The 24451-nt window shown below is 40.5% G+C and overlaps 1 protein-coding gene across 1 annotated transcript in view; it reads left to right on the forward strand.

The window, feature by feature from the left end:
• LOC126273093 (S1 RNA-binding domain-containing protein 1) overlaps positions 1-24451 on the forward strand; it is a 189316-nt gene that overhangs the window by 125348 nt on the left and 39517 nt on the right. Inside the window, exons 11-14 of the mRNA XM_049976518.1 lie at positions 2966-3165; positions 12922-13111; positions 16394-16564; positions 16736-16825. Of these exons, the coding sequence (XP_049832475.1) occupies positions 2966-3165; positions 12922-13111; positions 16394-16564; positions 16736-16825 (651 nt within the window). The remainder of the gene's footprint in view (positions 1-2965; positions 3166-12921; positions 13112-16393; positions 16565-16735; positions 16826-24451) is intronic.

Consider the following 24451-nt stretch of genomic DNA (forward strand, 5'->3'; position numbering starts at 1 on the left):
CATGCAAAATATGTTACGTATATCTTTTATTTCAAGTTAATTGAGAACTGCTTGATATGGCTTCACGTATTTATGCCTTTTTACACAAAGTTGACATGCGTTACAAAGTGTATTGTTTTAGATACTGTTATTTGCCACATTCCTGTATTTATTTGACACTTCTTCTTATGCTGCTTTCTGCACATATGTGCAAACAATTAACACTGTTTGCCTAAGTCTACTTCCTCTTTAAACATTAATGCCTACCCCCTTTTTCTTATTGTGGTTTAATTCTAGCCATAACCATTTTAGTTGCTGAATCAGGTATTCACTGCTCAGTGTGGCTATGCACATAGTCGTCACGTAATAAGTGCCACATACCTTAGTTTATCTATGGCTAGTGCCTGAGTGTCTTTGTCAGTCAGCATGTCACTAGCCTCGTATGTGCCACATGGCATGCCTTTTGGATCCAATGTCACTTGTGTTTTATTTTAAATGTCTTATGACAAATCCCAACAGTGTGTGCCGTGCTAAATGTCTGCTGGATCCAGTGTCACTTGATTTTCAAATGTGCGACAAAACTCAACAATATGGGCTGCCACCTTCAGTTATGGATTTTAATTGTTGATATCTGTGGTTGATGAGCACTTCATACTAGACAAGAGCCTTTTGGCTCGAATATCTGTTGTTGTAAATATGTGATCCTATGAGTGAGTATGCATGTCTGTAAAAGATTTGTAATTTTTGTTTATTGAATTTAGTTTCTTCTTTGTATGTCATTTGTTACTATCTTGTAATAATTTGTTCAATAGTTCTATTTTCCTTCTGAAGAAGACAAATTTATATTTGTTGAAACCATGGTTCACGATTGATAAACGCTTAGTTCTGCAATGGTTTGGCTGTTATTTTCCAATTTATCAAAATTTTTGCAAAATCTTAATACACAACAACAGTTAATAAATATAACCCAACCACATATAGATACTATGTATACAGAAATTCATCGGTGAAGTAGGAACAGTATCGTTACAGTATGTTTCTTTGTGATCAGTACATTGAGTCACTGTGTCAAATTGTCCTGGTAAATTAGTCTATATGACATCAGTGAATAGAAATATGCAGAGTAAGCCTTCATCACAAAATCAGCATTTGCATTAAGAGCAGATGTTGCTGAATTAAAGTGTTTGAGAACATCTATAATACAATGCCTGACAAAAAGAGGAACGAACCCAGAAGGGAACGAGAAAATGAAATGCAACTTCACAGGTTGAAGGATATGCGATGTTACTTCATGGCTATAATTACAAAATAGAGTTTAATTTATAAAGAACTGGACAGTGTGATCCCGGTTATAAGCTTGGCATTGCACCCCCTCTCGACTGGATGAATGCACTGATTTAGTTGGGGAGAGTGTCATAAAGATGCTGTATTCTTTCGTGAGGCAAGCTGGTTCACTGCTGCTGTAACTGATCCTTGATATCCTGAAAAGTGAACCTGGGACAGAGTTGATGTTCTATTAGGGAAAGATCTAGAGATCTTGCTGGCCACAGAAGTATCCAAACATCATGCAGACAGTTCATAGAGATACGTGCCGTGTGTGGCTGAGCATTATCCTGTTGAAAATGGCACCATGTATATTGTCACATGAGATGGTACACATGAGGATGCAGGATGTCTGTGATGTAACATTGTGCTGCCAGAGTTCCCTCATCTTTATCAGCCAAGACCTGAAGTTATACCCAATGGCTCCCTACACCACAATACCAGAAGTAACACCATTGTGACTCTCCAAAACATGGGAAGAATGGGACATCTTACCAGGTCGACTTCATACTTACCAGTGAAGGTAGTACAGAGCAGCGACTCATTGTTGAATACAATGTGACACCATCAATCAGCAGTCCATGCTTCACAGCCATGGAACCACTCAATACACAGCCATTTGTGTTGTGGTATTAACGGCAGCCTCGTATGGTATGGTAATCCCCTAGTCCGGCTGCTGCTAGTTTCCAACCAGTGTGCAGGATGTTGCAGAGAATCCATTACTTACTATCAGGTGGCAAGCACAGATGTGAATGAGTTAGTGTGCTTGGTGCACAGTATGGAATTCTGCCCATGTGGCGATCAAATATTGATTATGGTTATGCCTGACCTCACGTTAGTATGAAGTCCAACATTAGACCACTGTCACATCTGAGTGATCTAAAAATCAAAATGATACACAATTCAACCAACTATACAACTAGAGACCCACAATGAGGGTCCTTTCAAAATGTCACACATCCTGTCTCACATGTTACATGGCATCTCTGTGTCGTCCTCAGTGATCAATCAACATCTGATGCTGTTCTTGCTTCTTATATACCCTACCAGGCCTAGTAACAATGCTAATGCACTCTGGTGGCTGTTCTGTATGTCACAGACACTTGTAACTCTTAATCATTTACATGCCTGCCAATGGTGTATGTGTGTATTATGTTGTATTAGCATTCAACCATGTCTTCTGGGTGTTCCTTCTTCTTCTTTTTCCCTGTTTGTTGTAGTTTGATGCCAGAGGTAGTCGCATCTGTTCTCATAATAAATGGTTTGTGTGTGTCCGTACTAGGTTGTAGTTTTTAAGTTGTAACTTGCCCGATGTTAACTCATTCATTTTGATTTTACTGCTGCTCATTCTTTCTCTTTGTATTTTTGTTTCTAACAGCTATATTTTATTCATTGTTCATCATATTTACTTACATAATATCCCTATTTGATTCTATCTGTGTCATTCATAGTTTCTTCACTAATTTGTTTTTGTGTTCTGTATGAAGCTATCTAATTATTGAGCCCATAATTTATCGGGCAATTTATGTAGATTTGCTTTCAAAGATTTTATATAACTACTCAGTTGTCATATCTTCTACCAGAACTCTCCTACTATAATAATTATTAACTGCTTTGCCTAAGTCGTCCTCTTCCTCCTTGATTCATGAATGTTATTTTGCAGGTGTGAAGTAATAGCCTTGGGTAATGGTACGGCTTGTCGGGAGACAGAGGAATATTTGTCACGCTTGATCTCCTGTGGTTGGTTCAAGCCATTTAATGTATCATTTGTAATTGTTAGTGAACAAGGTGCCAGTATTTACTCATGCAGTCCTCAGGCCAAAAAGGAGTTCCCTACAATGGATCCCAATTTAATTAGTGCAGGTAATAGACACAAAATTTATTTGTTATTGTTTTAAAGGGAAATATTATCATGTTAACACAATCTTCCATCAGTTCTTGGTAGAACAACATTACAATAAATGAAAAGCACCAGTTTGCTTTTGTTCCACAGTATAGTGTGGAAATATTGTCAGATACCATACTTTTCTTTTTTATTTCCGATTCCTTAAAAAATTGTCATGATGACGGAAGAAAATATGTTGCATGATCTGATGATAATTTTGGCCCTGCACGACTTCAGTGTTGTGGTATCTAATATCCCTGTGAGGTGATTATAACTGTGTTTGGATATTCATTATTCTTTTTGCTATGACACATGCAGAGTGCAGTGTGCCCCTGTATATATTTTTTAAAAAAACTTCCATCCAGTCACCAATTATATATTCCTTCTTTTGGGGGAAAAATTATATACACTTCTGGAAATGGAAAAAAGAACACATTGACACCGGTGTGTCAGACCCACCATACTTGCTCCGGACACTGCGAGAGGGCTGTACAAGCAATGATCACACGCACGGCACAGCGGACACACCAGGAACCGCGGTGTTGGCCGTCGAATGGCGCTAGCTGCGCAGCATTTGTGCACCGCCGCCGTCAGTGTCAGCCAGTTAGTCGTGGCATACGGAGCTCCATCGCAGTCTTTAACACTGGTAGCGACAGCGTGGATGTGAACCGTATGTGCAGTTGACGGACTTTGAGCGAGGGCGTATAGTGGGCATGCGGGAGGCCGGATGGACGTACCGCCGAATTGCTCAACACGTGGGGCGTGAGGTCTCCACAGTACATCGATGTTGTCGCCAGTGGTCGGCGGAAGGTGCACGTGCCCGTCGACCTGGGACCAAACCGCAGCGACGCACGCATGCACGCCAAGACCGTAGGATCCTACGCAGTGCTGTAGGGGACCGCACCGCCACTTCCCAGCAAATTAGGGACACTGTTGCTCCTGGGGTATCGGCGAGGACCATTCGCAACCGTCTCCATGAAGCTGGGCTACGGTCCCGCACACCGTTAGGCCGTCTCCCGCTCACGCCCCAACATCGTGCAGCCCGCCTCCAGTGGTGTCGCGACAGGCGTGAATGGAGGGATGAATGGAAACGTGTCGTCTTCAGCGATGAGAGTCGCTTCTGCCTTGGTGCCAATGATGGTCGTATGCGTGTTTGGCGCCGTGCAGGTGAGCGCCACAATCAGGACTGCATACGACCGAGGCACACAGGGCCAACATCCGGCATCATGGTGTGGGGAGCGATCTCCAACACTGGCCGTACACCTCTGGTGATCGTCGAGGGGACACTGAATAGTGCACGGTACATCCAAACCGTCATCGAACCCATCGTTCTACCATTCCTAGACCGGCAAGGGAACTTGCTGTTCCAACAGGACAATGCACGTCCGCATGTATCCCCTGCCACCCAACGTGCTCTAGAAGGTGTAAGTCAACTACCCTGGCCAGCAAGATCTCCGGATCTGTCCCCCATTGAGCATGTTTGGGACTGGATGAAGCGTCGTCTCATGCGGTCTGCACGTCCAGCACGAACGCTGGTCCAACTGAGGCGCCAGGTGGAAATGGCATGGCAAGCCGTTCCACAGGACTACATCCAGCATCTCTACGATCGTCTCCATGGGAGAATAGCAGCCTGCATTGCTGCGAAAGGTGGATATACACTGTACTAGTGCCGACATTGTGCATGCTCTGTTGCCTGTGTCTATGTGCCTGTGGTTCTGTCAGTGTGATCATGTGATTTATCTGACCCCAGGAATGTGTCAATAAAGTTTCCCCTTCCTGGGACAATGAATTCACGGTGTTCTTATTTCAATTTCCAGGAGTGTCTATTTTTAACTTCAGCATAACTAATAAGCAGTGCCGAATAGTAACAGTTCTTTAATATGCTGTGAGTTGACCTATCAGGATCTCTGCTTTAAAGTTATTGATGCATAGAGAGTGTTACGAGGGAAATAATTTCATTATTTTTCCAAAAATATGTTTTGAAAAATCTTTAACTGGAATGTTAACTGATTCACATCTGACTTCCACTTTAATTGCCTGACCTATTATTATTATTATTATTATGAAAAGAAAAGTTGCCATTCATCATATAGTGGATATGCTGAGTCGCAGATTGGGACAATAAAGAGACTGTGATAAATTAGCTTTTGGCCAGTATGGTCTTTGTCAAAAACTGTGTGTGTGTGTGTGTGTGTGTGTGTGTGTGTGTGTGTGTGTGTGTGTGTGTCTTCAATTTTTGACAAAAGCCATACCGGCCGAAAGCTAATTTGTGACAATCTTTTTGTTGTGCCTATCTGTGACTCAGCATCTCCGCTGTACGGTGAGTGGCAACTTTCCTTTTCTTAATATTGTTACATTCCATCCTGGATTGTCCATTGTTTGGTCTACTATTGTTTTATATTATTGCTGCTTTCATATTTACTTCAAAATTGCGAAAAGTGGTAAGAGATAAAAATTCTTCTAGGTACAATTACAAAATAATTCCTGCTGGACAACTTGATCTTTACATTGCATAATTTGTTCACTATTATCCAAGATCGCATTGAAAATATTCCCATGCCAATTCTGTGCTTAGAATTAAAATATGCTTTCATTAATATGCAGTCTTGTACTTTACCAAATTGTCAAGTCTGGCTCCAACTTCATTAAAAAAAATCATTTAGTCCATTTTTTCCACAAACCAAAGAACGGATTTTAATTCTTCACAAGCAAAATAAGAATTACAACTGTTACCATTTATTGCCTGGAGTTCATGGATGCAATATCTTTGTCTCCCAGCAGCATCTGTGACCTAGGTTCTGTCCTGTAACTGGCTCAGCTTTCGTCACATCTCATTCAACTATTACACACTACATGGGACAGAATAATTAGAACTGCAATTATCATTTATAGTAAAGCAAAAATTCATTCTTTTCCTAATTCTTATAAAAAATGGCTATTTAGTGGCTTGACTATCTCAGTCATGGAAATGTACTATTGACCTATTGATATCAGGAGGACAAAGTGGTATCTTACATAGCTTCCCCCCCTCTCCAACCTCGGGATGTTGAATAACGCCAGTACTATAACAAGACAACAATAATTGTTATCACAATAAGCATAGATGTTCTCAACAATAAGATGGAGAATTCCATAAATAATTTTATTGTCTTTTTTCCTTTCAAGAAGTTTTGCCAGCTAGGGGATATGAGCAATAGCTGTTACTTTAGAAACTGTATTTTTTCATTGTGGTATACCTTAACCTCAGGGCTTTACTTTGTGTAGATAACAAGTCCACCTATAGTAAAATCTTTTAACAAATCTTCGACTTACCATTTTATCAGATGTACCATTTATCACTTCGTCGAATCAGTTTTTATTTTGATAAAACTGAGAGGTGTTTCACACTTTTAGAACTCTATGTCTTAGTATTTTCCCACTTCCACTCACATAAATGGCTACCTACACCAGTGAGTCTGTGAGCATCTTTCAATCATAGATGACAATTATTAAACTTCCTCATCTTATGACCTCTACATATCAATATAATTTCACATTTCTGTAGGGTTAAGCATCTTTATCTATAGGGTGCTCTGTTAGCAAAATGCACTTCGATTTACAATCATCTTCCTACAAGCATGACCAACATACTCTCGTTACCATCACAAGCAACTCAGCTTGGTGACACAACAGTACTGTAGATCCAGAAATCCCACCTGGCATTGCAGTCTATTCATCCTCCCATCATACTATCTTGTTACTTACTCAGAAACTCCTTTTCTCCAGATTATTCATCTCACTGAGAAATGTATCCTTGGATTTTTACTTTTCTATTCATTTACCATAATAAGAATATAACAAGGTCATCCATGTACCCAACAAACCTTAAATTATTATTGCCAGCCCTTCTGATTCATAAACCCATCCCCTATTTCTGTAATTTTTGTACATAAAACAACCATACTGAAAATCACTTGACACTAGCACATTCTCAGTATTTTTATTCACATTACCCATTCTGAAGACAAACACCTCTCCAATTACTTGTTGTTACCACAGGCAGCAGAATAACTAATTGTTGTCCCCTCAGATTTATTATCAGTCACCCCCAGACAGTCCTGCCTCCCCAAATTGACACTCCCTAAGAATTATATTTTTCACCCACTTAGCCTCACACTGTGAAAGCAAAATCATATTGCATTGCATTATGTACAAAACTTATAAAAAATTAATGTGTGAGATGGCCACTATAAAGAGTTTGTATAGCATGATAAACGTGCGGTAGCTAGTTTTTTGATCAAGTCTCCTACACTGTCGCCAATTTGCTTTACACTGCATTTGTATGACCTCAGTTTTGTAGCCTCTATACTATAGTCAAGACAGATCCGTTGCGGTCTGGCAGTTTTCTATAAAATATTTGTCATCGTCAGAAATTCCAGCACATTTTTATTATTTCAGTAACTTTACCTAACAAAACATGGTCCCTCGGTACATGCACTTTTACCATTTTTACCTGTGGGAGTAACCTAATTTGTTCTTGTAATTCAGCGAAAATATTGTAGCTGGACTTCCCTTCAGTTTAAAATGCATACAGAGTTATTACAAATGATTGAAGCGATTTCACAGTTCTTCAATAGCTTTATTATTTGAGATATTTTCACAATGCTTTGCACACACATACAAAAACTCAAAAAGTTTTTTTAGGCACTCACTAATGTTCGATATGTGCCCCTTCAGTGATTCGGCAGACATCAAGCCAATAATCAAGTTCCTCCCACACTCGACGCAGCATGTCCCCAACAATGAGTTCGAAAGCATCTTTGATGCAAGCTCGCAGTTCTGGCACGTTTCTTGGTAAAGGAGGTTTAAACACTGAATCTTTCACATAACCCCACAGAAAGAAATCACATGGGGTTAAATCGGGAGAGCGTGGAGGCAATGACATGAATTGCTGATCATGATCTCCACCATGACCGATCCATCGGTTTTCCAATCTACTGTTTAAGAAATGCCGAACATCATGATGGAAGTGCAGTGGAGCACCATCCTGTTGAAAGATGAAGTCGGCGCTGTCGGTCTCCAGTTGTGGCATGAGCCAATTTTCCAGAATGTCCAGATACACGTGTCCTGTAACATTTTTTTCGCAGAAGAAAAAGGGGCCGTAAACTTTAAACCGTGAGATCGCACAAAACACGTTAACTTTTGGTGAATTGCGAATTTGCTGCACGAATGCTTGAGGATTCTCTACTGCTCAAATTCGCACATTGTGTCTGTTCACTTCACCAATAACAAAAAATGTTGCTTCATCACTGAAAACAAGTTTTGCACTGAACGCATCCTCTTGCATGAGCTGTTGCAACCGCACCGAATATTGAAAATTTTTGACTTTGTCATCGGCTGTCAGGGCTTATAGCAATTGTAAACGGTAAGGCTTCTGCTTCAGCCTTTTCCGTAAGATTTTCCAAACCGTCGGCTGTGGTACGTTTAGCTCCCTGCTTGTTTTATTCATCGACTTCTGCGGGCTACACATGTACTTGCCCGCACGCGTTCAACCTTTTCTTCGCTCACTGCAGGCCGACCCATTGATTTCCCCTTACAGAGGCATCCAGAAGCTTTAAACTGCGCATACCATCGCCGAATGGTTAGCAGTTGGTGGATCTTTGTTGAACTTCGTCCTGAAGTGTCGTTGCACTGTTATGACTGACTGATGTGAGTTCATTTCAAGCACGACATACGGTTTCTCGGCTCCTGTCGCCATTTTGTCTCACTGCACTCTCGAGTGCTCTGGTGGCAGAAACCTGAAGAGCAGCTTCAGCCGAACAAAACTTTGAGTTTTTCTACGTATCTGTAGTGTGTCGTGACCATATGTCAATGAATGGAGCTACAGTGAATTTATGAAATCGCTTCAATCATTTGTAATAGCCCTGTATATTTCTTCAAATTCTGCATACTGTACAAGTTTGCCAGTCTTCCCAATTTCATGTTGGCTAATATTAACACTTCAGGATGTGTAATTGTTACTACTACAAAGAAACCACACATTGTCAAAATAAAAATAAAAAATACCCACCACACGGCGGCAGGGGAACATATACACAAAATGATTTACACTCATAAGCTTTCGGAGCCAGTGGTTCCTTCTTCTGGCAGTGCAAAGGAAAGGAAGGAAGAGGAGTGAAGGAAAAGGAATGGAGAGATTTAGGGAAAGGGGTACAGCTTAGAAAAGTCACCCACAACTTGGGGTCAGGGAAGACTTGCCATGCCTGACCTCTAACTGAAAAATTCTCTGATTCAATTAATATGTATATTTGTATATTTCACAGTGCTATAAGCCTGCTTGGACCTCAAAATCCAATCTGAAGTGGACCATCTTCATTTCGTAACCATCATGCACTGCTTTGATTTCCTTCTTTACTGATAACAAATTCTGTAACTCCTAATTTAAATTGGCAACTCATGTTTTATATCACATTGTGAATGTTTTAATCCCTTCCTTTGTTCCATGATTTGCTTAAGCATCTCACATCTGTTCCCTTCCACTCTTAACTATTTAATATACCCTCAAATGAGTCAACAATATTTTAATCTGTATCTACACAAGCTTTTGCTCCTTATGTTTCTTAAACTGTGACCACAATAGCATATTAGATAATACCACCACTTTAAAGTCAGCAGACTGGAGTTCACTGCTACTGAAAACAACATAGGGGGAAAAAATCAGTCCTCCTATGAAACCCTCAACCTACATCGGACCTACACGACTTGGTGGCCACAGCCGACTTACGGCTATGCGATGACCACAGTAAGGTGTGCACATCTATTTCCCCAGCTGAATCTTGCTGGTGTAAACATTCTTTAATATGCTGCAAGCTGGCCTATCAAGTGCAGAAAGTGTCAATAAATATAATGTAATTGCTGCAGGACTGGTTGAGCTTTATTTTGCACAATTTGTACACTCACCGGTGTAGTGTTGAGTCAAAACATGCATCTAACTACCTAATTTCCAAACTATGCTTACTCGTCACAAAGAAAAAATAAAACAAAAATCAGAGCTTTCCCTAGTTGACACCACCATTTTGCAGTCTACTGTAAAGAAGCAAACTACCTTCTTCAGGTGTTTTGCCATCTAACTATTCTCTAACATTCCCCCAGACAAAATTCTAAGAGTCTGCTAATCATATTCACACACCACATCAATGCTGAGAATTAAAATATGCTCCCTTTAGTATCTTCTTGTGCATGCTTGTTTCTTACTGAGCTTCCAGTGCTGGCTCTGACTTCAAGATAAAAGCTTGTCACAAGTAAATGTGATGAATAGTGAAAGCAGGCGAGATACTACATAGGCATCTCACAGAAATGAAAACAACAAATAAACGGAAGTGAACTATATTACAACAAAGAAATTCAGGAGTCAAAGCTTACTAAATGGAACGAAATTTCAAAAACCATTAAAAAGATATGTTTTGACAGAGCACAGAGAAACTGTGTGATTGTGAAACTGTTCTGTTCATTTGTCGCAGCTTATGTGACAAACTATTACATTTTCATCATTTCCTTGGGAATGGTCACATTCACATTCTTATGAACACCTAAAATGGGCAAGGAGGCATCTCTCACTCTCTCACCAGGCGTACAAATTAGGTCCTATGACACACGTACTGTCACTAATGCCTTGTATAACACACCAGATGTGTTTTCCGGTGGAGGATTCAGTTGACTTGTTGCCTTTTCATCAAAGGTTTGTGGTTCCCATTCGAAAGCCCTACCTTAGGGCTGCCAATAGAGTAGCTGTGCAAAATCAACCTTCATTGCAGGTGCATTCCTTACACCTCAATGTTGCAAACAGACTTTACACCATAACACAAGCACAAATTTGAATACAGCGAACAGCAGGAGGGGGGGGGGGGGGGGGGGCCACGAGGTAGATTTGAACATGGCTCGCCCGATTTGCAGCCCTGATGGGCTGTCCAGTGGGCTCTCTTGCCACTAAATCTGAGAAGGTTGCGATGTGGAGTTTCCCTTGCAAGATTTTAGGGCAGGTAACTTTCATAGGTGGTAGTCTGGACCTGAACAGAAAAAAAGACTAGTAAACATGGGCCCTAAAATGCATACCTTAAGAGCTATGAACTATCTTCAGTACTGTTAAACACCTCTCTCCTACTGCAATCTATTTGGTTTCAATATTTTTTGGAGGAGGTAGTACGCACCAAAATGAGAAAAAAATTTCCGGTAAATGTGTGTTCTAAAGTGAATACCTTAAGGGCTATGCACACTTGTTCAGTAGATTCGATTCATGTTTATGTTTAGATGTTTCACTAAGCACTATGCCTACCTGGACCTCAACATCCACTCTAGAGAGTTCCATTCTCATTTCAAAACCATCATGCACTGTTTCGATTTCCTTCTTTACTGATGACAAATTCTGTACCTCCTAGTTTAAAACTGACAATTCATGTTTTATATCTTTTGTGTACTGACCGGAGAAATTTCTACACATGTTTTAGCATTTTAGTAACTGTGTAATGTAGATTTACACTATCTGAATTGCCACTGTTGTTTGTTTTAATTTGAAGAGCCAGTGGCCATTGCACAGATCTCAGTCAGGTGCCGACAGCATCAGGAGAGTAGATTGTTTGTGTGATCATTTTGTGAGCTTCTAAGTAAAATTGAGTTACCTATTTAGATTTGTCTTTGTGCTGTTGTTGTTTAGTTGTCAATGTCTTGTGTGTTCCTGTTGTGTAGTTTTCCACTATCTTTAGCATGGATAGGGACTGTGAATACCATGTTAAGATGCAACTGAGTGGGGACCTGCTCACAGCTCTATGTGATGCTGGCTTCAGTTATGCGGCGATCCAAGAGATATCCAGCACGCCCCACATCTCTCTCGATCAGTCTGCTATTGTGGTCAACCTGGTTACTGCTGACATTGAGGTTGATCCCTCAACTGTGCATGAGTGGAAGGTCATTTTAAGGTGTTGCATGCTGTGAAAGTCTTTTCAGGGGACAATTAGAAAGGCCTTCCCTGTTTTTCTTCAAACAGGTTTCATGTGTATTTGGGGCTGGTAAAGATCCTGAGCCAGCTGCAATCATCTCTTCTGTTTCTTTGGAAGCCTCCAGGCATTCATAGAAGGTGGGATTATTGGCAGTTGGAACTCAAAGTTAGGTGCGTATCAGAGCCCATTAGTGATGTGGTTGCCAAGGGGGGAGAGAAATTCAGTGACACTCTGTGTGCCTACTGAGGTGAGCCATCCCAAGTGTAGACTAGGTCCTTCCAAAGTCCATGAAGAGCACAGGGTGCATATTAAGTTGAGAAGAAGGAAACATTGCGTGTTGTCCCAGTGACAAAACAGTAATTGGATATGTAGATTGAGGATCAGAATTAGGATAGAGAATAATGTTTTTCTCTAGCATGTTATAAATCATATCTTAAAAATAATCTGCGCATTACATGACGTGTTCTGTTGCTTTCCATTCTGACTATTTCATTAGTAGAACATTTTAAAAAGAGTTTGTACAGCATTTCATCTTATGACATTTGTCTGTTTTAGAACTTCTTTAACTTTAATTTGCATTGTTCTTTCCTCAAAGTAAAAATTGTGTTTGTGGTGTTATGTATATGTTTGTTATTGTTGTGTACTTTAGTACTCACATTCGTATATTGTTTCATGGCAATGGTGTAAAATGTTGTTGGATCTCTGTAAATTTTATGGAACTGTTGATACCATTTCAGTTACATTACTCTTCCCCGGTTGCAGTTTCAGTGGCACGGAGACTGCAGGACCCTATGGCAGAACTAGTTAAGATAGAACCAAAACATCTAGGTGTTGGGATGTACCAGCATGATGTTCCTGAGAAAAAGCTAGTGGCAACTTTGGATGAAATAGTTAGTGAATGTGTCAGCTTTGTTGGAGTTGATATTAATACAGCTTCAGATTGCATCCTCAGGTAATTGGCAATTTAGAGAAAGAATATGCCATCTAATGTTATTTATAATCAATCCCCTCTCTAGCTTAGTAAATAATTTTTGTTCATTAGCTTCCTTAAAAAAACTTTTGTTTTTGTAAACCATTACATTACAAATATGCTCTGTAAACAGAGAAGTTGTAGTAACCCTTAAAATGTTATTAAACACAGATCAGTTACAATGATTATGTGCGTATAACGAGAACAATGAAAAACACACACACACACACACACCTTTTTTTTTACTTTCCTAGTATTTTATTAAAATTGTAAATTCCTTACTTTCTGTCTGTTTTACTGGGAAAAAAAAGTATCAGATTGCGCCAGTCTCAGAATTAACATTTCCAAATAATGGAAAATCCAGGATGGAATGTAACAATATTTGAGAAGGAAAGTTGCTACCACCATATAGTGAAGATGCTGACTCTCAGACAGGCACACAAAAAAGACTGTCACAATTATAGCTTTTGACCATTAAGGCCTTTGTCAATAACAACACACGCACACGCGACGGCAGTCTCACAGGCAGTGTGGTTTCAGTTGCCTGAGAGCACACGTGTGTGTGTGTGTGTGTGTGTGTGTGTGTGTGTGTGTGTGTGTGTGCACGCGCCATAGTAGCTGAAGATAAATGTATTTCCACTCTCTCTGGAATGCAGGCATAGTCCGTCTCAGTTCAGGCAGGCTAGGAAAAAATCTTGCCTTCATAGTCTCCGATGTTATTGAATTTAGCATATGTTAAAATAAAAGACTAAGTAAGGAAAATGTAAACTTTTTTATTTTTTATATTTTATTTTATTTTCCTCCAAAAGAAATCTGTCCTGAGATGCAGCCCTCCAAAGATGACACTGCACATACACATTTTGAAGATGTGAATTTTGGAAATATTTTGTTGTTGTTTTTTATTATTAAAAAGATAATTGCTTTATCATTACAAAGAAATCATCCATTTGGACTTATCTGTCTAGGTTCTTTCACTATAGCGTTAGTAGCGAAGCAAGCTGGGAAATTTTTTACTTCCCTTCTCGTTTTGCCATCTGCCAGCTTAAATTTGTTTTTTCACTTTTAACTAATTATCATTAACATATGTGAGTATAATCTGCATTTTCATAAAATAAATAGGATGGCCCTCAGTTTTAAAGAATTTACCACCAGATCTAGTTATGTGCTTAGTTTCAGGTATGTAATTGATTTTCTAATTTATTTTGACTATTCCTAGTTAATATTCTTCGTTATAGGCTGAAATCAGTAACTGTTTCGTAACTTAAATTCTGTTGTTGACTTATAAACAAATATAAACTCTGTACTAATTATAAACCTTTGGAGGAACAACTCATATTCTTAAAGAATCTATGTGGGTGTATTACAAAACACGTTAACAAAGTCAGCTCCTAATTAATTCCATATCAATTTCCAGTTTTGTCAAAAGTATTGTTTGCATAACTGTATTTTTCAATTTCATGATTTAAACAAATAATACGGCTTAACCCCTGTAGTAGAAGAAACTGTTAAAAAGATGCATTTTTTTATGTATTCAGTTAATTCTGTGAGTTTAGTTTTAATTCTGATTTCTGTAAATTAAACATCAAACAATGTGTAGTTTCAGTGCCTATTATTGTGCTTATATAAGGGCCCGATTTTTGGTCCTGACAGTCAGTCCTAGTTGAGTTTCAGATGTGGAACCCGTATTGGTTAGATCAACAACAATGCATCAACTTAACTGTACAATAATATATTAAAAACAAACATTCCAAGACTTACCAAGCGGGAAAGTTCCGGTAGGTAGGCACAATAAATAAAACACACAAACACACGCACAGAATTTTTAGCTTTCGCAACCGACGGTTGCTTCTTCAGGAAAGAGGGAAGGAGAGTGAAAGACGAAAGGATGTGGGTTTTAAGGGAGAGGGTAAGGAGTCATTCCAATCCCGGGAGCGGAAAGACTACCCTTAGGGGGAAAAAGGATAGGTGTACACTCGCGCACACACACACATATCCATCCACACACACACACACACACACACACACACACACACAAGCAGACATTTGTAAAGGCAAAGAGTTCGGACAGAAATGTCAGTCGAGGCGGAAGTACAGAGGTAACTTAAAAGTGGAAGCCCTCATTTACAGAGAATATAGTATTACATGGTACTAATCAACAGAAAAAATCTAACTTTTCTGGATTGGCATTTTTGGAAAAAAATATGTGTAAATTATAAAAATAATTCAAAAGGTGACAGTAAAAGAACTTTGACAGATATGTCCAAACGGAGGATATCATTGTAATCATAAAGCAATTGTCTTTAAAATAAAAAAGCTCTTAACAAAATGTTCAGAACTGTTACAGAGATACAGAATTTTTTAAAAAAAATCTGAAATTTGCTTCTTCAAAATGGTGTTCGCAGTGTCATCTTTGCAGGCCTGTATCTTGGAGCTGGAGTTTTTTAAGAGAAAACAAAAAAATGCGTGTTTTGTACTTACTCCTGAATTTTAATGTATCCTATATTCAACAACATCTGAGACTATGAAGCTCCCCTCCCCTCCCCAAGTGATACTGATTATGCCTGTTGCCTTTTTTTAAAGAATTAATTTGACATATGAGTAGCACTTTAATTCATCTTGAAATATTTTATGGACTTCACTGAAACTGAGTCCACAGTTGCAGTGAATCATTCGAATGGCTTAAGGCTGCTTGCAGCTGTTACTACTTCTTTATTCAGTCTTAGAGCATCACCAGTTATCTGCACAAAAATTCATCAATGGGTCATTATGCCATACAAGTCTCTGCACCTGTTTATATCTGAATGGTATCGACTTAACTCTCACATACTCAGGATAATGATAACTTCCTCTCTGTGTTTATGTTGTGATTTGTCTAAACTTTTCTCATTTATTTTCCTGCACACTTTGTTGCATGCTTTAAGGGTTGTGTAAATAGTTATTAATAAAGTATGTACATAGTATTTGAATGCATGAGAAGGGAAACATAATATGTTCGAACTGCTGTCTCAACATTCCCCCCCCCCCCCCCCCCCCCCTCTCTCTCTCTCTCTCTCTCTCTCTCTCTCTCTCTCTCTCTCTCTCTCTCTCTCTCTCTCTCTGTGTGTGTGTGTGTGTGTGTGTGTGTGTGTGTGTGTGTGTGTGTGTGTGCATTCTGAAGCACATCAGTACTTGATTTAGTTGTGTTTGTGCTTTTTGGCATGGATTTACATACTGTGTGTAAATTTTAAATTACTTGTTCTTTCATTCACCCTTTGTTTGTTGTAGGCACATTGCTGGTTTAAGTGCCACGAAAGTACAGAATCTTATTGAATGGCGATCCACTAGAGGGCCTTTCATTAATAGAAATCAGCTGAAACTTGTAAAAGGAATAGGCAGTAAGACCTTCGAACAATGTGCTGGATTTATTCGTATTATGCCACAGACATTGGAAATGAGGTTCGTGAGAGTAGTAACTAACAATAGTTTTAGAAAGAAAATATTCAGGGCAAATTTCAACATTATAATGAGATGGAAATACACTAAATGAAATTAACAAAAGTAGTTATAATAGTTATAAACAATATTTTATTAACTTTTTCTCTCATTCTAGAAATGTTTCTGTTACAGGGAAACAAAAAATCTGGCCAGTGCTGGAGAGAAACCAAATGTGCTGGATCAAACATGGATTCATCCAGAGTCATATGGCATTGTCAATAGGTATTTACACACATCTGTTCACAACCTGGTGTGAAGTGTGCTTATAGTGTGTTTTCATACCCCTTGTTATAAAAATTAGTGATGCGTTTTTAAAATAATTACTGACGAATGTTTCATTTCCACACAAGTTTGTGTCCCTTTTTGCTGCAGTATTTTCTTTTTACACTTTTTTTTTTAAGACTATGCACAGTTAAATAACAAAATGGTGTCAGTATTTTGCAGCTCTGCATCAAAAGATTTTAATGACTAAGTGACACTAAAAGTTTATTGCTTATACTATGATCTCGTGTGTGTTTTGTGTAAGTGATGAATGGAAGAAGCTATTTTCGCTGTTGTTGATGACAAACCATTTCACAAAATTTGGAACAACTTGCACAAAATGTACAACATTACTCTTATTCTTGATTGTACATATTGATAACACTTTTATGAACAAAGCTTTCAGACTACATTCTTACTAAGATTGTTGATAATGGAGTAGGGACCACATAAGTGTTCAGATAGTAACATTACTTAATTGAATGGAATGGGAGGAATAAAAATGTTCCAGGCACAACACGGGACGGGGTGGGGGACACAGAGACAAGAAATGGTATGATGTGTATTGAGATGGAAAGACAAAAAGAAAATTAATATTTCAGTGAAAATAATTTCTGAAAATATAATGTAGTGAGATAGATAAAAAAATTCCACTCACAAAGAGGAAGCCGGAGACAACTTATATAAAGATTAAGGAAATGTGCCAGCTTTCGGAGCTAGTGGCACCTTTTTCTGGCAGAAGGTTGGAAGCAGAAGGAAGAGGCATAAAAGAAACTTTACTGAGCTCTGCCTATTTCCTAAAAAACATTGCCAATATTTTCTTTCCTCCCTCTTCCTCCTGCTTTAACCATCCTGCAAGAAGAAGGAAACACTAACTCTGAAAACTCGCACATGTCCTTAATCTTTATATACGTTTTCTCAGGCCACCTTGTGATGAGTAGATTATTTTATCGATACAATTACGAAAAGAAAATTAAGGTGGTAATACGCAACAGAAGCAAGAGAATGGGGTTTGAAATGAAAGTTGAGCTGAAGAGAAGGAAAACGGAAAAAGGGAGGGGGGGGGGGGGGGCATTAAGTAGTAATAATGTCAAAAGTAATGAAATAAAGACATCTAAAGATTGGAAAGTGATTTAAGAAACCAATTCCTGCTGCAGAATTATATGACCGAAAAAAGTTTCATATGTTTTTATAAGAACCTGTTGGGAAACCTCTTGTTGCCAGCTTCTGGTTCACCATATTTTCTCTATTCCACATTGTATTGCTAAATGTGGAGATTGCTGTAATGAAAAGAGGTGCAGTTCCTAAAAATGCTTGACATTTTTAATTGAGTGTAGAGTGTGAGGTACAGGCAGATCCTAATTGGTCCTGACTTTTTGTATTGACATGTTGTATTAGTCAATCTTAATTGTAGAATCATGGCATGTGGATTTACTATGTCATAATACTGAAGACTATGAGATACAGGCATTGGTGGTGTTTTGGTCCTGTGCCTACAAGACACTTTATTCAGAGGGTTGGTGAGTTTCCTCCCTTATATTTGATGACAACTCCTTTGATGAAAAAAGCACAAGAAATGTATTACATCACTCCTGGAAGTTGGTTTTGTGTCAGTGCTTATTATCCCTTTATGACCTTCCACTAATCAAATGAGAGCAATAAGTCCCTGTGAAATTTGTTTAATATTTGAAGACATTAACATTGCAAATACACTCCTGGAAATTGAAATAAGAACACCGTGAATTCATTGTCCCAGGAAGGGGAAACTTTATTGACACATTCCTGGGGTCAGATACATCACATGATCACACTGACAGAACCACAGGCACATAGACACAGGCAACAGAGCATGCACAATGTCAGCACTAGTACAGTGTATATCCACCTTTCGCAGCAATGCAGGCTGCTATTCTCCCATGGAGACGATCGTAGAGATGCTGGATGTAGTCCTGTGGAACGGCTTGCCATGCCATTTCCACCTGGCGCCTCAGTTGGACCAGCGTTCGTGCTGGACGTGCAGACCGCGTGAGACGACGCTTCATCCAGTCCCAAACATGCTCAATGGGGGACAGATCCGGAGATCTTGCTGATCAGGGTAGTTGACATACACCTTCTAGAGCACGTTGGGTGGCATGGGATACATGCGGACGTGCATTGTCCTGTTGGAACAGCAAGTTCCCTTGCCGGTCTAGGAATGGTAGAACGATGGGTTCGATGACGGTTTGGATGTACCGTGCACTATTCAGTGTCCTCTCGACGATCACCAGAGGTGTACGGCCAGTGTAGGAGATCGCTCCCCACACCATGATGCCGGGTGTTGGCCCTGTGTGCCTCGGTCGTATGCAGTCCTGATTGTGGCGCTCACCTGCACGGCGCCAAACACGCATACGACCATCATTGGCACCAAGGCAGAAGCGACTCTCATCGCTGAAGACGACACGTCTCCATTCGTCCCTCCATTCACGCCTGTCGCGACACCACTGGAGGCGGGCTGCACGATGTTGGGGCGTGAGCGGAAGACGGCCTAACGGTGTGTGGGACCGTAGCCCAGCTTCATGGAGACGGTTGCGAATGGTCCTCGCCGATACCCCAGGAGCAACAGTGTCCCTAATTTGCTGGGAAGTGGCGGTGCGGTCCCCTACGGCACTGCGTAGGATCCTACGGTCTTGCGTGCATCCGTGCGTCGCTGCGGTCCGGTCCCAGGTCGACGGGCACGTGCACCTTCCGCCGACCACTGACGACAACATCGATGTACTGTGGAGACCTCACGCCCCACGTGTTGAGCAATTCGGCGGTACGTCCACCTGGCCTCCCGCATGCCCACTATACGCCCTCGCTCAAAGTCCGTCAACTGCACATACGGTTCACGTCCACGCTGTCGCGGCATGCTACCAGTGTTAAAGACTGCGATGGAGCTCCGTATGCCACGGCAAACTGGCTGACACTGACGGCGGCGGTGCACAAATGCTGCGCAGCTAGCGCCATTCGACGGCCAACACCGCGGTTCCTGATGTGTCCGCTGTGCCGTGCGTGTGATCATTGCTTGTACAGCCCTCTCGCAGTGTCCGGAGCAAGTATGGTGGGTCTGACACACCGGTGTCAATGTGTTCTTTTTTCCATTTCCAGGAGTGTAGTGTCTTTCTACGCTTAAGTAGATTAAAATGTGATTTGGGTTCTTAGAGCACCCAGAATAATTCTAGATTAAAATTGGTGATGTGTGCCACATACAAAATGAAAGATCATGGGGTGTGGGTGTCCAATAATTATTTGAATTCTCATACAATGTCTCCAAATGGTGTACCATGTATCATTCTTTCAAAGTCAACTACTATTTGGGGTTTCTGCAACTACAGTAGCTCTGCTTTCAGTATTTAGAGTACAAGTAAAGGAAATAAATATATGTATTTTAACACATTGTATTGTGTGATTTAATGAAATGATCAGCTATAATAGTTTTCATACAAGTGCTGTTACTTAATCAATAAACACAAATTCAGACCAACAGTTCACAAGTTATTGCATCACATCTGCTTACTAACTCCACCCACTGTACGTTGCCCAACAAATATCCCAAACAAAATAAAATGAAACATAGTAAATTTATCAATTTATGGTGTGGTGCCACACCATGTCTTCTCCGAAGAAAAATTTCAAAATGGCACCCTCAGCTTGTAATTTCATGGCGATGGTGTTCTAGGTCACTGAAGGGGTAATTCTGTTCGATGTTCTCCCTCATTGTGCAATGATCAACTCCGAAGCATATTGTGCTACCCTCGGGAAATTGAAGAAAAAGCGTCAGTGTGTTCATCGCCACAAAAATGCAAACAAAACTTCTCCTTTTCCATGACACGCAAGGCCTCGCACAACTCTGCATGTCCGAGAAGAGCTCACAAAACTTCATTGGACCATTCTTCCTCATCCACCCTACAGCTCGGATCTTGCACCTTCCGACTTCCATCCATTTGACCCAGTGAAGGATGTACTCTGCAGAATGCAGTACGTAAATGCTGGGGAGATTATTGATGCAACTACACATTGTTTCTGACATTGACCAGTTGTGGTACCATGTGGGATTCAGGCCATCTCAGTACTCAGTAATGTGGTGTAAGATTGTTGCATTGAATCGAGGTTATGTTGAAAAATATGATTTTGTAGCCAGAAGAATGGGAAATAATTGGTGTATTGTAATCCTGAATAAAGACAGCCTGCTACCAGACTCAAAAATGAGTTGAATTAAGTGTTGGACATTCCCTTTACAATGTCTGATAAAAGAGAAACTATTTAAGTACAACCCTGGCCACCACTCTACAATGATGTGCAGATTATTCCACAAAAGACTTCATAAATCTATTGTTGAATAACATCTTCATTGACGTCTTGTTGTTGCGTACTCTGAGGCTTCCCTTAAGTGGTGTTGTGAGCTCCGTGTTATACTTGGTATCATGTTTGCTGATGAACTCCAATCACCACACGCCACCCAAAGAGTACCTTGAACAAATAATGCAACACAAAGAAGCATTTGCACTAACATATAATATCATATTTAAAAATATGCACCTGCATATTATTTAGGAAGCTTAACCTTGAACATGAAAGTAACTACTATCATATGTAAACATATATAGATCATGATGGGCCAAATACTTCGCACTTCTGGCTCTCGTGAGAAAATCAGTGTAGTTGCAGCAGCATTAACCATTTCTTAACCAGCATTACTTATATGAACTTTTCATTTTTATGTAGCTATATTTCATGTTGTTGCAGTAACTGTTCTTGTCAAGAGAATGGAAGAGAGCTTGAGGAGAAGGTGGGAAACAAGTGTTGTGAGTGATGATTTGCTTGTATTAATTTGTTTGTTTTGAGCTGTTATTGAAACCAGCCAAAAATAATACAAGTACTCTGCTTTTTTTATATAGAGTAAAATAATGTTCATGTGTTGTGGCAATACCCCTTGTTCAAGTGGATAATTTCATTACACACAACACACACACACACACACACACACGAGCACAGTCTGTGGCTGCTGAGGCCAGACTGCGAGCAACAGTACAGGGTGCAAGAAGCAACTGGGTGGTGGAGATAACGAGAAGGCTGGGGCGAGGAGGGGGAGGGATAGCAGTGTAGGGGTGGGGGCGGTTAAGTGCTGCTTGTTGGAGTGTACAGGTACAATGTGGAGAGAGGGTAGGGGAGCGGGTGCAGTCTGGAATTTAGAATTTAGATGGAGGGGGGTCATGTTAATGGAAAACGAGAGAAGTAAATAGACTGTGGGTGCATTGATGGAGTAGAGGGCTGTGTAGTGGTGGAATAGGAACAGGGAAGAGGTTATATGGGTCAGGACAATGAGAAAGAAAGGTTGATGCCAGGAAGACTACAGGAACGGAGAATTTGCACCTGTGCAGCTCAGAAAAGCTGGTGTTCGTGGGAAGCATCCAGATGGCATAGGCTGTGAGGCAGTCACTGAAATGAAGAATGTCTTATCAATCCTTTCCAAAGGCCTCACCTTTCACCCCACTCCCATATTCAGTCATCCAGGACATCCCAAATTCCTGTAAACCTCCTGGCCTCAACCCTTCTTAGTCATTGTCCTGACCCATCTGCCCCTTCCCTGTTCCCTTTCCAGCACTACACAGCCCTCTACTCCACCAACACACTCACAGTCCTTTTACTTCTTTTCCACTAAGAACCCCCCTACCCTCTGTCTCTTCACTACTGCATCCAGTGGCCCTACCCTCACTCCACCTCATCCCTGTATGTGGCCACAAGCAGTAATTTGTGGTCCCCCGCCCCTACCCTGCCATCGCTCCCCTTGCTTGCCCCAGCCTCCTCCTTACCCCCACCACCCAGTTGCTTCTACCATAATGCGTTGCTACTCACAGTCTGGCCTTAGCAGCCCGCGAATATGGTCATTGTGTGTGTGTGTGTGTGTGTGTGTGTGTGTGTGTGTGTGTGTGTGTGTGTGTGTGTGTGTTTTGTCTATTTCTGACGAAGGTCTTGTTGGCCGAAAGCTCACTTTCTGTCTGAGACACACTGTGACTCAGCATCTCTGCTATATGGTGAATAGCAACTGTCTGTTTCATAGTATTGTTTCACTAGTAATCTTGATATATGGCAGAAAACTGCAGTCTTCCCCCACCCACCCATTGTGTCTATCACTGATACACCAGCTCATTAAGTAGCAATCTTCATTATTCTTGTACCTGGTATTTTTTGTTGCTGAATGTTCTGATAATTTTGTCTGTCATTAAACTGGTTTTCACCTTGAATAATTTTTCACTTGTGTATGTTGCTTCAGATTTAATATATAAGTGAAATGTATTAATTTCCAAGTGAGATTAACATTTCTGTTGAGAGGAAATTTCATAAATTTTTGAAATTTGAGCAATTCAGTAATGCATCAGTGTACCTCTGGCTAATGCAAGCACTTATTTGGCTTGGCATAAATTGACGAGTTGTTGGATATCCTCTTGAGAGATACTGTGCCAAATTCTGTCCAATTTGCATGGTAGATCGTCAAAATCCGGAGACGGTCACAGGGCCCTGTCCATAATGCTCCATACGTTCTCGATTGGGGAGAGATCAGTCCATCTTGCTGGCCAAGGTAGTGTTTGGCAAGCACGAAGACAAGCAATAGAAACATTCACAGTGTGCAGGTGGGCATTGTCTTGCTGAAATGCATGCCCAGGATGACTTGTCATGAAGAGCAACAAAACAGGGCATAGAACATCATCAACATACTGCTGTGCTGAAGAGGTGCTGCAGATGACTACCAAAGGGATCCTGGTATGAAAAGAAATAGCATTCCAGACCATTACTTGTGGTTGTCAAGCCAAGTGGTATGCAACAGTCAGGTTGGTGGTATCCCACGACTGTCCCAGGCGTCTGTAGATTCCTCTTCGGCCTGAAATCTCATTGACTGGAGTAGAATTGCCTCAATGATGAGTCCCGCTTTGAATTGAGCCCTGATGTCCAGCTCATGTCTGGAGATGCCCTGTACAGTGTTTGTCCCATCATACATTCAGGAGTGATGGTCTAGAGTTCCATTTCTTTTCATAACACAACCCCTTGGGTTGTCATCTGTGACAGTGGTATATCATCAATATTCTACACCCATTACTCTTTCTCTTCGTGGAAAGCCATCTTGGGCCTGCATTTTAACAAGATAATGCCTCTCCACATGCAACAGGAATTTCTACTGCTTGTCTTCAGGCTTGCCAAATCTTACTTTGGCCAGCGAGTTCACCATTGGGTTATTGACTTGCTCAGTTTGTGAAGCACTTTCTCTTGAATGAATTATCATTTTTCTCTGAAATTGCAATCGTTTGTTTGTCTGTACATATACATCTTATCTACTGATTTCTATCACATTCAGATTTCAGATAATCATGTTACATTTGTACTTAAAATATTGCTTTATAAGTGGGAAATCATAACTGTGCAGTTGTCGTACACACATTTTTGTTATGTCTGGCTTTTTGAATCTGACCTAAATTTTATAATGAGTGTAGAATCTTAGACATAACACCTGGTCGTTGGCCTCCCACAGTAGAGACTAAGGCCCTGCCTACGTAAGTGTCTGAAGAGACCGAC

Source organism: Schistocerca gregaria, chromosome 5, assembly GCF_023897955.1.
Source record: "Schistocerca gregaria isolate iqSchGreg1 chromosome 5, iqSchGreg1.2, whole genome shotgun sequence".
Lineage (NCBI taxonomy): Eukaryota > Metazoa > Arthropoda > Insecta > Orthoptera > Acrididae > Schistocerca > Schistocerca gregaria.